The sequence below is a fragment of the Haematobia irritans genome, chromosome 3 (genome assembly GCF_050003625.1).
Source record: "Haematobia irritans isolate KBUSLIRL chromosome 3, ASM5000362v1, whole genome shotgun sequence".
NCBI classification, from domain to species: Eukaryota; Metazoa; Arthropoda; class Insecta; order Diptera; family Muscidae; genus Haematobia; species Haematobia irritans.
The window spans coordinates 83192842-83207885 of NC_134399.1; the positions used below are offsets into that span (position 1 = coordinate 83192842).

At 36.2% G+C, this 15044-nt stretch overlaps 1 protein-coding gene across 1 annotated transcript; it reads left to right on the plus strand.

Moving 5' to 3' along the window:
* Positions 1-557: 557 nt before the first annotated feature.
* Positions 558-4477, plus strand: LOC142231022 (uncharacterized). Its single transcript, XM_075301641.1, has 4 exons — positions 558-627; positions 1699-3279; positions 3365-3757; positions 3828-4477. Exons 1-4 carry the CDS (start codon positions 558-560, stop codon positions 4475-4477), a joined length of 2694 nt encoding a protein of 897 aa, XP_075157756.1.
* The last annotated feature ends 10567 nt before the right edge of the window (positions 4478-15044 follow it).

Sequence of the window (15044 nt, forward strand, 5' to 3'; positions counted from 1 at the left end):
ATGAGAGCTATATCTAAAACTGAACCGATTTCTTCGCAAATAATTCTGACCTAAAACACATATTTCTGCCAAATTTGAAGTCGATTGGACTATATTTGCGACCTAGACATTAATTACAAAACAGACGGACGGACAGATGGACATGGCTAGATCGACTCAGAGGCCGGCCCTGATCAATGTTGCCAAAGACACCATATATCTATCGCGTCTCCTTCTGTTATGAACAATTTCTCTTAGGACAAATTTCGAAAATTTATCGACACAACCAAATACACATACATGTACAACGACGCATACAACTTTAAAGAATGAAATGTGGTGGTACTTTAAATGAATGGATGTGACTGCCACATTTAACCAGTCATCCTGCCTGCCACTCGTCCTATAAAATTGGGAAAAAGCAAAGTTAGCAAATGTAGTTGTTACACTCCCGACGACATCGATAATGGAGCTCAAGTTGGTGATGTTCTGGTATTGGTTGTCGGTGACAATATTCGTGTTGATGTCAATGATGACGATGATGATGATGGCGGTAATACTGATGGCGGTTGGCGGTAATGGTGACAGCAGAACGCAAAGAACAACTGGCGGCACTCTTACGTCTACACAGTGCCATTTGTGCAACATGTGAAGTCATTAAAAATATCAATTAACTACTGATGGCAAAAATTGAAAATATTTATACAGATTAAAGTGAAGCAATGAGAATTAAGAGACTTTTTTTCTACAAACAAAAAAATGGCACATAATGTGTAAGACATCAATGAGCTGATATATGTAAAGATGAGGAGACACGTTATCTTGGTTAAAGTTATACTATTTATACAGTCTCTGTCGCAGTTATGATATATAAAAAAATGCGAATGTATTCCCGGCTACTGCAATTGACAAACCCATTGATTTGACGTTTACTAGGGTTTGTGGTTGTCGGAAATGTTTACCAGGCCATACGAATTTTGAAAGACTTTTGGGCGGTGAGATGTATCTTAACTTACGAGTCTGTTAATTGTATATGTGAATTACGATGGCTGGAAAGATATTTGCACATTACTCTATTGTAAGCAGATCGTGACAGTTTCAACCTCGATTAAACTTGCCAAGAATACATATCCAATTTAAACAAGGAAATAAGCTCATAAATTGAGCGAAGCCAATTATATGATACATATGGGACAATTACTAAACAATTAAGGGAAATCTAAAGTCGGGCGGGGCCGAATATATATTATATTGCATTTATGATTTAACCCTGCAAGGGGATGCAAGGGAGAGTGACGCGTAATGCACAGCCTATCCTCTTCAAAAGACAACCTCACCCACTGTCGCATAGACTTGGTGCTCCCTGTTCCCTAGCAAACGAGGCTCTGTCGACCGGCCGTAGGCGGTATAACCTTCTCAGGTGCATGGTATCCATACCATGCTACCAAAGCACGTCTGGGTGCTTAGTCAGCAGCCCTGACACCAGAATCGGACGCTGTGGGTCGATCCCTCACTCGTCCTAAATCTACACGATCAACGAAACCGTAACACATACATCCTACCATAACCAAACCGATAAACCGATGACGACCTTTAGCCTCAAACATGGATCACGAATTGGAACCTGGAACGTACGTACCCTTCTGGAGACATCAAAACTGGGACAACTCTGCAATGTATTCCTTCAATATAATCTCCTCCTCCTCGGCATATCCGAAGTGAGATGGCCAGGGTCTGGCGAGTTCTCAGCGCCGAACGGTCTAAGACTATTATTCTCCGGCAAACAAGCGGACCAGCGAAGAGAGGGTGGTGTCGGCATCCTCCTCTCAAAAAATGCATACCAGGCTTTAATGCAATGGAAAGCATATTCTGACCGAATCATATCAGCAAGATTTCGAACAAGAGCGAGAAATACAACAATCATACAGTGCTACGCACCGACGGATACAGCACAAATAGAGCAAAAGGAAGAATTCTATAACAGCCTTGCCAAAGTATTTCAGGATGTTAAGCGAGGTGACATTATAATTTTACTCGGCGATTTCAATGCGCAATTAGGTGACAACAACAATGGCGTGGAGAAAACAATGGGCCGACACGGAATTGGCAATATGACCGAAAATGGTGAACTCTTTAAAAATTTTTGTCTAAATCACAACCTGGTAATTGGTGGAACATTATTTCCCCATAAACGCATACACAAAGTGACATGGGTCTCACCCGACGGTATGACCGAAAATCAAATCGATCACATAGCCATAAGTAAAAATTGGAGAGGTTCTCTCCTAGATGTGCGAAATAAGCGAGGAGCAGATATATTCACCGATCATCACTTGCTAACCGCCACCATCCGCCTTAAAGTAGCCGCAATAAAAAAGGGCTCAAGAGGCCAGAAAAGGTTCGACACTGCAAAACTAGAAAATCCTACTACCAAATCTGATTTTACCAATGCTATAAGAGACGCGTTTAACAACCATTCTACAAATGACACATGGACACACACGAAGAACATATTGATTAAAGCCTCAGAGGAACATATCGGCTACAAAACAATGACGAAGAAACCATGGATAACTGATAAAACATGGAATCTTATTCGCATGCGGTCGGAAGCAAAAAATGCTACCAATTCTGCTAAAACAAGGAACGCGAAAACACTAGCACAAAGAGAGCACGCTAGACTGGACAAAATGGTGAAAAAAAGCGCTAGATCGGACAAAAGGAACTGGAGCAACCAGATCGCCCTAACAGCACAAGCAGCAGCAGACACACATCGCAGCCGAGACTTATATAAATCAGTTCGACAGCTGACGAGGTCATCGACAGCAACATCCAAGCCATTAAGAAGCAGTAACGGCGAGTTAACGTCAATAAAAGAGGAGCAAATCAAAATATGGGAAACATACTACAAAGAGCTGCTCACGGCACCCACACACCCCCTGGAAAACATCTGCAATTGCTCTCAGCATGAAGAAGCACTACATTTTGACACTTCCTGTCCCAACATACCAGAAATAGCCCAAGCAATTTCATCTCTGAAGTCCCACAAATCTCCTGGCCCAGACAACATATCTCCGGAGTTATTGAAAGCCGATAGCTCGCTGAGTGCCGAACTTTTACAACCATTTGTATCAAATTTTTGGTCAAGAAGTCTTACCGACGGAAGTCAAGGAAGGAATTATTACTTTGCTCCCGAAGAAAGGCGACCTATCTCTATGCAAGAACTGGAGGGGAATCACATTATTAAACATGGTCAACAAAGTAATATCACATATCCTGAACAAGCGGTTATCAGACTTTGTAAATCCAAGCTTGAGAAACGAACAAGCTGGCTTTAGAGCGCGGCGGTCTTGTGTCGACCATGTCAACACTATACGAATAATAGTCGAACAATCCGTTGAGTGGCGCTCACCACTTTATCTGTGCTTCATTGACTTTGCAAAAGCTTTTGATACCATACGACACGAAGCATTACTGAAAGCGCTGGAATGTAAGAGAGTTCCAAAAAAAATAATCCGCCTAATAGCTAGCCTGTACGACGGTGCAACTTGCCGAATACGACACGAACAGCAGCTTAGCGACCAAATAACAGTCGAGATAGGCGTACGCCAAGGATGTGTCCTCTCACCACTCCTCTTCAACATACTTCTCGATGTAATAATGTCACGAGTAACCCAAAGTCACAGAGGAATAACCTGGGGACTACAAGGAAACCTCTGCGATCTCGACTACGCCGACGATATCTGCCTGATTGCGCATAAGGGCACAGAAATCCAAGGTATGCTGAACGATCTAAATAAGTATGCGGCGACTGCTGGAATGTCCATAAATATCCAAAAAAACAAAAGTCATGCGAATCAATGCGAGTAACAATGATACAATTGCAGTAAATCGGAAGCCAATTGAAAATGTAAATACATTCTGCTACCTGGGAAGCATTATAACATCCGAAGGTGGTTCCTCCGAAGATATAAAAAATCGCCTCAATAAGGGCCGAGCCGCTTTCGCGTCCCTTGAGAAAGTATGGCGTTCAACATATATATCGAGGAACACGAAAATCAAAATCTTCAACGCAAGCATAAAATCAGTAATACTGTATGGCTGTGAGACATGGAATTCCGCAAACAAAGAACTACAGGCTATTCAAGTATTTATTAATCGCTGCCTAAGGAAAATAGTACGAATATTTTGGCCAAATACTATCACAAACGAAGAACTATGGCGTACCACCAAGCAGGAATCTGTACTATTGGAAATTCGAAGAAGAAAATGGATGTGGATCGGGCATACCTTGAGGAAGCCGCACGATGACATAACAAGAACAGCACTTGACTGGAATCCACAGGGAAGCCGAAGAAGAGGTAGACCAGCGAACACGTGGAGAAGACTAGTAGATGCCGAAATACACGATGCGGGATACACTTGGCGAGAACTAAAAAACTTAGCTAATGACAGAACAAAATGGAATGCATTTGTTACGGCCCTATGTTCCTCCTAGGAATTTCAGGAAAATATATATATATATATATATATATATATATATATATATATATATATATATATATATATATATATATATATATATATATATATATATGATTTAACCCTCTAATGTCCCAATTTTTTGCCACCTGATTAAAAACTCAATGTTAACGATACAAAAAAACGACACAAGAAAAATTTATACGGTAAAATTCAGTATATGCTGCAAAGCCTCTTGAAGAGTTTTAACAAAACTTTATTTTTAATAAGTCCCCGGTCTGAGACATAGATGGTGTCGCTAGTATTAAATGCATACTATTTTTATACAGTAACAACCTTCAAATGATTCGTTTCAAAATTTGACGTCTGTAAGTCAATTAGTTTGTGAGATAGAGCGTCTTTTGTGAAGCAACTTTTGTTTTTGTGAAAAAAATGAAAAGAAAGGAATTTCGTGTTTTGATAAAATACTGTTTTCTGAAGGGAAAAAATACGGTGGAAGCAAACACTTGGCTTGATAATGAGTTTCCGGACTCTGCCCCTGGGAAATCAACAATAATTGATTGGTATGCAAAATTCAAGCGTGGTGAAATTAGCACGGAGGACGGTGAACGCAGTGGACGCCCGAAAGAGGTGGTTACCGACGAAAACATCAAAAAAATATACAAAATGATTTCGAAGGACCGTAAAATGAAGTTGATCGAGATAGAAGAGGCCTTTAAGATATCAAAGGAACGTGTTGGTCATATCATTCATCAGTATTTGGATATGCGGAAGCTCTGTGCAAAATGGGTGCGCGCGAGCTCACATTTGACCAAAAACAACAACGTGTTGATGATTTTGAGCGGTGTTTGCAGCTGTTAACTCGTAATACACCCGAGTTTTTCCGTCGATATGTGACAATGGATGAAACATGGCTCCATCACTATACTCTTAAGTCCAATCGACAGTCGGCTGAGTGGACAGCGACCGGTGAACCGTCTCCGAAACGTGGAAAGACTCAGAAGTCCGCTGGAAAAGTAATGGCCTCTGTTTTTTTGGATGCCCATGGAATCATTTTTATCGATTATCTTGAGAAGGGAAAAACCATCAACAGTGACTATTGTATGGCATTATTGGAGCATTTGAAGGTCGAAATCGCGGCAAAACGGCCCCATATAAAGAAGAAAAAAGTATTCTTCCACCATGACAACGCACTGTGCCACAAGTCATTGAGAACGATGGCAAAAATGCATGAATTGGGCTTCAAATTGCTTCCCTACCCACAGTATTCTACAGATCTGGCCCCAGCAACTTTTTCTTGTTCTCAGACCTCAAAAGGATGCTCGCAGGGGAAAAAAATTGGCTGAAGAAGTGATCGCCGAAACTGAGGCCTATTTTGAGGCAAAACCGAAGGAGTACTACCAAAATGGTATCAAAAAATTGGAGGGTCTTTATAATCGTTGTATCGCTCTTGAAGGGAACTATATTGAATAATTAAAACGAATTTTGACAAAAAAAAATGTGTTTTTCTTTGTTAGACCGGGGACTTATCAGCCAACCTGTTATTTTACCCAGTTTTGTTGACGTAAGGTGTGTTTTACTAAAGGCTTCCTCAACGAAGCCCGCCTAAAGGCGGGATTGGACATTAGAGGGTTAACATACCTTTTAGAAGTGAATATTTGAATCAAATACAAAAATTGTGATTTCAATTATTTTTATAACCTCCACCATAGGATGGGGGTATATTAACTTTGTCATTCCGTTTGTAACACATCGAAATATTGCTCTAAGACCCCATAAAGTATATATATTCTGGGTCGTGGTGAAATTCTGAGTCGATCTAAGCATGTCCGTCCGTCCGTCCGTCTGTCCGGCTGTCCGTCCGTCTGTGGAAATCACGCTAACTTCCGAACGAAACTAGCTATCGACTTGAAACTTGGCACAAGTAGTTGTTATTGATGTAGGTCGAATGGTATTGAAAATGGGCCATATCGGCCCACGTTTACGTATAGCCCCCATATAAACCGATCCCCAAATTTGGCTTGCGGAGCCTTCCGGAGCAGCAAAATGCATCCGATCCGGTTGAAATTTGGTACGTGGTCTAAGTATACGGTCTCTAACAACCATGCAAAAATTGGTCCATATCGGTCCATAATTATATTTAGCCCCCATATAAACCGATCCCCAGATTTGACCTCCGGAGCCTCTTGGAGGGGCAAAATTCATCCGATCCGGTTGAAATTTGGTACCTGATGTTAGTATACGGTCTCTAACAACCATGCAAAAATTGGTCCATATCGGTCCATAAATATATATAGCTCCATATAAACCGATCCCCAGATTTGACCTCCGGAGCCTCTTGGAGGAGCAAACTTCATCCTACCCGATTGAAATTTGGTACGTGGTGTTAGTATATGGTCTCTAACAACCATGCTAAAACTGGTCCATATCGGTCCATAATTATATATAGCTCCCATATAAACCGATCCCCAGATTTGACCTCCGGAGCCTCTTGGAGGGGCAAAATTCATCCGATCCAATTGAAATTTAGTATGTGGTGTTAGTATATGGTCTCTAACAACCATGCAAAAATTGGTCCATATCGGTCCATAATTATATATAGCTCCCATATAAACCGATCCCCAGATTTGACCTCCGGAGCCTCTTGGAGGAGCAAAAGTCATCCGATGCGGTTGAAATTTGGTACATTTCGTTAGTATATGGCCTCTAACAGCCATGTAAAAATTGTCAAATTTTATTACTATAGAAAGTTTTGTCAAAATTTCATTTCTATAGAAAGTTTTCTAAAAAGTTTATTTCTATAGCAATGTTTGTGAACATTTTATTTCCATAGAAAATTTTGTCAAAATTTTATTTCTATAGAAAATTTTGTAAAAAATTTATTTCTGTAAAAAATTTTGTCAACATTTTATTTCTATAGACAATTTTGTCAACATTTTATTTCTATAGAACATTTTGTCAACATTTTATTTCTATAGAAAATTTTGTCAACATTTTATTTCTATAGAAAATTTTGTCAAAATTTTATTCCTATAGAAAATTTTGTCAACATTTTACTTCCATAGAAAATTTTGTCAACATTTTATTTCTATAGAAAATTTTGTCAAGTTTTTATTTCTATAGAAAATTTTGTCAAAATTTTATTTCTATAGAAAATTTTGTCAAACTGAATTATATACGTATTTAATCGGCCTTTTTTTTTGTTTAATATATACCCCTTATGGACTAACTTACAATTTAGCAGACAGTGCTAAAAAGTTTTACGATACCTTGCCATCGGCAAGTGTTATCGCAACCCAAGTAATTCGTTTGTGGATGACAGCCTTTAGTAGAAGTTCCTACGCAATCCATGGTGGAGGGTACATAAGATTCGGCCTGGCCGAACTTACGGCCGTATATACTTGTTGTATTTGATTTTCAGCTTATTACAAAAATCATGAATCCAATTACTAAAATTGTAAAGTCGTCCTAAAATTAATTTCAAATAATTGGATAATTGTATTGAGAAGAAAAGTAATTGGAATTTGTCATGACATTTGAATGAGACTGTAATCAATCCAAATACATTAGTTTTTAAAATATATGATGCTTTTAATTACGGTCGTAATTGAATTAAGTACAATGTTTAGTAAATTTTGTAACCGACAACAATTACCATTGTGATTAAATTTATTACGATGGATATCAATATATATAGTAAACTACTGTAACTGTAAATAGTAAATTATTGTAATAATTGAGTTAAGTGCGTAGAATATTGATTTTTAGATAAATAAATGCACGAAATAATGTCTGTATAAAGAATCTTATATATTTCGAGTAAAGTCGAAAAGAGAATTTTATATAATCTGCCAGCCACACATATCTGATTTAATAGAGACTCGAAAAAACGGGGAAATTTGCACCATCTGGTCCAATAATCATTTGGCATGATTTGTTTAATCGCCTCCACTTTATTTTCTGCAATATAATAAAGCCTCTGATAGTCATCAAATATTTTTTTGTCGTTAATGTAAATTGATCCTTCATTTGCATGGGACTGAAAGACTATGTGGTGCGTTAGGGTGAGTGGAAAACAAAATTTGATTGTGAATGCGCGTGAGTAAAATTTCTTCAAAATCACGATCACGAAAAAATATGATAAAATTAACCTTCACGCTAAAATTCACCCTCAGGATAGAATTCAAACGTGCGTGGGCAAAAATGTAATATTTTTCGTGAAATTGCGTGACTGAAATTTTTCTCACGCACTTATCTCTAATTGACGTAAAGGTGGTTTAGAATAAAGATACTTGCCTACAGCAACACTACAAATGGATTTTAATAAAACTTTTCGAAGGAGCGCGTAGAATATTTTCGGGCGTACTTGCCATTTAGAGATCCGTGTTCTTTAAAGACCAATATGGCAATAACATCAGATTCTGCGCTTATTTATTTTTGTTTCGTTGCTAGTAACGTCAACAATATATGTTGTTTGTGTTGAACAATTATTTAGTGTACTAAAATCAATAACTTCTAAACTGGGTCCAATTGAATAAAGTAATTGATGGATTGTGAATTCAATTATCAGAGACTTTGGATATTTTAGACAGTTTTCCATTCAACCAATTATTTTCGTAATTGACTTAATAAAAATCGTATTTAATTTTAATTTTTTATTCAATTATGCCAATAATTGATTTTTTATTGCTTCATTTTTTCTGTGTAGAAGACACATTTTTCTAATATAAAGTTTTTTTACTTGTCCAAAAGAAAACTGTGGGTATTTTGGCCCTATTTCCCTTATTCTGTATATACACTGAACAAAATATTGTTGTGAGGCCTAAAATTTCATGTCCATAAAATTCGAATTCGAATTTTTCTTAGACGCATTTCTCTGATATAAAGTTTTTTCCTTGTGCAATAGTCGATAAACTTTTCAATAAAGTCGTTTTGTATTTATAATTACGTGATTCGACTTAAAAATGGGTATCATAACATGAACGAATTTTTTTTTTTGCACTAAGGTCAACTTGAGTTTAATAATTCCGAAAAATGCCTTAAAATTATTGGAATTATCTTTAAATTAGTTCGTTTTTTGCATCTTGACTACAAAGAAAAGAGTGTTCAAAAATAGGACATGGTATTCAATACTTTGTTTTAAAAATATTTTTACTTGAAACATAGCATAATTTCTGAAAGTCGACTTTGAATTTTAATGTTGTCGTTAACGAGTTTTTAAAGGACTTTGATAGCATATTAAAAAAAAAAAAACCTGAAAAAGCCGAGAATTCGCTTCCTAAAATCAAGAACGCAAAATTCAAATTTAAAAGAGAGTTTTGTCTTAGAAGTATCCTTACATGAATTTCCCTCTTCTTTGGCTCGAAATCAATACCAAAATCATTAGAGTTAAGACAAAATCACTTACGAAGCTTCGTGCAAAACAGGGTAAATGTACGAAGTACCGAACTTCGACAGGAAATTTGCAGAAACATCCAAATTTAAGGTCAATTTAGTGGGGCTACATTTAATTAGGGACCAAAGTGAATAAATTTTAGTAGCCCAGCAAAAAAATTTGGAAGTTCTTCCAAATTCACAACTTTAAAAGCACTTCCAGAGGATGCACTCCCAATGATGTTCTTTATTTTAACTACCAAGGAAGTTCTTTTCATTCAATTTTTTAATACGTGCTTTCTTCATACTTCTAATGGGTAATTTTAATATTTTTTGTTTCAAATAGATTAAAAACAGTGTAAGAATTCATAAAATGGTACAAATCATTTAAATTTTGTTGAAAAAATTCTAAATCCAATCTGAAAAAATTGTGAATTTTTGAAAATATTTGAGGCCAAACGTTTCATTAAAAACTATAAAAAAATTATAAAAATTATTTATTTGACAAAATATTGCAAAATTTTTTAATTTACATCCAAAACATTGAATTCGGACACACCTAAAGAAGTGATGCAAATTCAGTGCAACGGCTGTTGAAATGGAGGACTATGACAAGCCCATGTTAAATTCATCGCTTCTGCGTAAATTTTGCACCACTTCCGGATCCAAAAAGAACATTTTCATTACATTTTTGGCGACGCTTTTTTTGCTGGGAGGTTAAACAAGTATATATAACCATAAGTTCGGCCAGGCCGAATCTTATGTACCCTCCACCATGGATTGCGTAGAAACTTCATCTACAATCGAATTACTTGGGTCGTGTTATCTTAAAACTTCTTAACATCGTTTTCTAAATTGTGAGTTAGTCCATACGTGGTAGAGAGCCAGCATTGAATTATGAGGGTCGCTTATATGGGGGCTATATACAATTATGAACTTGATATGGACCAATTTTTGTGTGATTGGGGATCGATTTATCTGAGGGCTATATATAACTATAGACCGATATGGACCTAGTTAGGCATGGTTGTTAACGGCCATACACTAGCACAATATACCAAATTTCAACCGACTCGGATGAAATTTGCTCCACCAAGTGGCTCCAAAACCAAATCTCGGGATCGGTTTATATGAGGGCTATATATGATTATGGACTGATATAGACCACTTTTGGCATGGTTGTTAAATATCATATACTACCACCACGTACCAAATTTCAACCAGATCGGATGAATTTTGCATGTTTGTTGGATATCATATACTGACATCACGTACCAAATTTCAACCGAATCGGTTGAATTTTGGTTTTCCAACGGGCTCCGTAGGTCAAATCTGAGAATCGGTTTATATGGGGGCTATATATAATTATGTACCGATTTCGACCAATTCTTGCATTGGTGTTTGCGGCCATATATTAACACCACGTACCAAATTTCAACTGAGTCAGATGAATTGTGGTCTTCCAAGAGGCTCCGGAGGTCAAATCTGGTGATCGGTTTATATGGGGGCTATATATAATTATTGACCGATGTGGACAAATTTTTGCATAGTTGTTAGAGACCATATACGTACACCATGTACCAAATTTCAACCCGGTCGAATAAAACTTGCTTCTCTTAGAGGCTTCGCAAACCAAATCGGGGGATCGGTTTATATGGGGGCTATATATAATTATGGACCGATGTGGACCACTTTTTGCAAATTTGGGGGTCCGTTTATATGAGGGCTATACGTAAAAGTGGACCGATATGGCCCATTTGCAATACCATCCGACCTACACCAATAACAACTACTTGTGCCAAGTTTCAAGTCGATAGCTTGTTTCGTTCGGAAGTTAGCGGGATTTCAACAGACGGACGGACATGTTTAGATCGACTCAGAATTTCACCACGACCCAGAATATATATATACTTTATGGGGTCTTAGAGCAATATTTCGATGTGTTACAAACGGAATGACAAAGTTAATATACCCCCCATCCTACGGTGGAGGGTATAAAAAGTGCATTTGAAAAATAAATTTTACCCCTCTTGCCACCATAACATACGAGTTTTGAGTAAAGTTCCTTAGTAAATTGGTTAAGTTTTATTGATTTTTAGAAGAAACACTGTATAAAATTTTGTTGTTAGGTTAGCATAGAAGTTGCATTTCTTTGACATAAAATCGATTTGTCCTTATAGTTACCCAGCAAAAAAATTTGGAAGTTCTTCCAAAGGCACAACTTTAAAAGCACTTCCAGAAGATGCACTCCCAAAGATGTTCTTTATTTTTACTACCCAGGAAGTTCTTTTAATTTATTGTTTATAACTTGGTTTTTTCATACTTTTAATGGGTAATTTTAACTTTTTTTGTTTAAAATAGTTTAAAAACAGAGTAAGAATTCATAAAATGGTACAAATAATTTAAATTTTGTCGAAAAAAATGCTAAATCCAATCTGAAAAAATTGTGCATTTTTGAAAATATTTGAGGTCAAACGTTTCCGACAAGTTTTAGAATCCATTAAAAATTATAAAAAATTATAAAAATTATTTATTTGACAAAATATCACAGAATTGTTTAATTTACATCAAAAACATTGAATTCGGATCACACCTAAAGAAGTGATGCAAACTCAGTGCAACGGCTGTTGAAATGGAGGACTTCCGTTCTATGAAAAGCCCATGTTAAATTCATCGCTTCTGCGTCAATTTTGCACCACTTCCGGATCCAAAACGAACATTTTCATTACTTTTTTGGCGACGCTTTTTTTGCTGGGTAAGTGATTCGACTTAAAAATGTGTATCTTAAGATGGAAGATGACTAAGGTCTTTAATAAATGTGAAAAATTCTTCCAAATTAATAAAGTTGTCTTTAAATTAGTTGTCAGTTGTCACAGGAAAAAACTCTTAAAACCCTGTTTTTCAGCACTTTATTTTAAAGACAATTTTTATTTTAAACATAGCATAATTTATACGTGAAGTCGAGTCTGAATTTGAAAATTAAGCACATGAAGAAAACAACGAATAAATTAAAATTTGTTACCTAAATCAAGTAAGCAAAACCAGGGATCCGGAGCGGTCCATTTTTTTCGCTCCGCTCCGCTCCCGCTCCGGAGAAAAAAAAACCGCTCCGCTCCACGCTCCGCTCCGAGAAAAAAAAATCGCTCCGCTCCGCTCCTGTTCGAGAACATTGTATTATTTGTGCAATTGAGTTTTATTTTATTTAGAAAAATCGGGCGGTACATATATGGGAGCTATAGCTAAATCTGAACCGACTTTGATGATTTTTTGCACATATAGTTAGTGCTATAGAAGATTACATTTAGCCAACTTTGAGTAAGATCGGTTGATAAATAAGGGTTTTATGACCTAATTTGGCAAAATCGGGCGATACATATATGGGACCTATATCTAAATCTGAACCGATTTCGATGAAATTTTCAGACTTAAAGGGTGATAGAGAAGATTATTTTGTGCTAAATTTGACGACGATCGGTTAGTAAAAAAGTACAACGTGACCCCATTTCTCGAAATCGGGCAATACATATATATTGGAGCTATATCTAAATTTGATCCGATTTCTTCCAAATTCAATAGCGTTCGTCCTTGTGCCCAAAAAAAATCCCTGTACCAAACTTCATCAAAATCGGTTGATAATTGCGACCGGAATCCTGTGAACAACAAATACATGGACAGACGGACGGATGGACGGACGGACACCAAGCACTAGATCGACTCAGGAGGTGATTCTGAGTCGATCGGTATATATTTTATGGGGTCTAAAATCAATATTTCTGGTAGGGTATAATGAATTTAAAACAATGTGTTGAAACATTTTATTAATTTTGAAAATTTTTTCAGAAATATTAAATCCATTTTGACTTCATTAAAACGAAATTTTCATTCATGTTAGGATACACATTTTTATGTCGAATCACTTAGCTATAAGGACAAACAGACTTCATTGAAAAGTTTAGAAACTTATAGACATGGAAAAAACTTTATCTCAGAGAAATACGTCTTCTATTCTAAGCAAAATTCGTATTCGTATTTTAAGCATGTGAAATATTTGGCCTCCCGACAATATTCTTTGCGGTGCACCATCTACTATTTAATATGTAATAGAAACCAAATTTATGACAATGGACCGAAATGGACCAAATTCTGTTTGGTCCGATCATCGGACCAAATTTAAAAATTAGAAATCTTTTGGACCAATTTTGGTCCGATCGGACCAAAACGGCAACGCTGATTGGAATTGAAAGTCTATACACAGAGTAGAAGTAACTACTCTCCGAAAGTTTTTTTTTTGTTTTGCAACAGACGTAGAGAAGAGGTTTTGTTATATTTGTAATGTGCGTGTGTATGTTTGTGTTTATGTTTGCAACAACCTCCATCGAAATCAGTCCGTGGTATACCTACGAATATTCTTACTCAGATCTAGTGTTACCTAATTTCGCTTTTTCCCCTTTATTGTAAAAATACATTTTCGAACAGCGTTTTTAAGAAATGTTCGTTCTCAAAAAAGTAGATAACATGCAATAATACAAATCAAGTCATTATTTTTCAATGTGAGAAAAAATTAAAATAAATGTGTATGCGCATATTTTTCAACCAAAATTGAAACTATCCATAATTTTAATTAAATTTTCGAGAACTAATATCAGAAATAAGAGAATGCTAGGATACAGTACAATAGTAAAGCAAATATGAATGTCCTTACACTGAAAAAAAATTTTTTTCTTAATTATTAAAGTCACGTTGACCTTACCTAAAAAATTTTATCTTTCATGTTAAGATACACATTTTTAAGTAAAATCACTTAATTATAAGGACATTACAACTTCATTCAAAAGTTTATTAACTTTTGGAAAAAAAAGGAAAAAACTTTATTTTAGAGAAATGCGTCTTCCATGTTAAGCAAAATTTGCATTTTTATTCTAAGAACATGAAATCTTTGACTTCACGACAATATTTTTTTCAGTGTAGAAAACTAAAAAATTAAATATAAATAAGATCGTTTAATTGCATTTATTTGACGTTCATTACAAACATCTTTGTAGTAATACGGGATGAAATTGATCGAAAGTACTGTTGTTACTTTTACAACACATACTAGAGATATATTTTGACATTTGCCGTTTTTGAAAACAGTTACTAAAAAACACGTTGTGTTTTCCCCAATGTACGTACGTACAAAAATACATATCGTACATTTTAAACGTTTACTC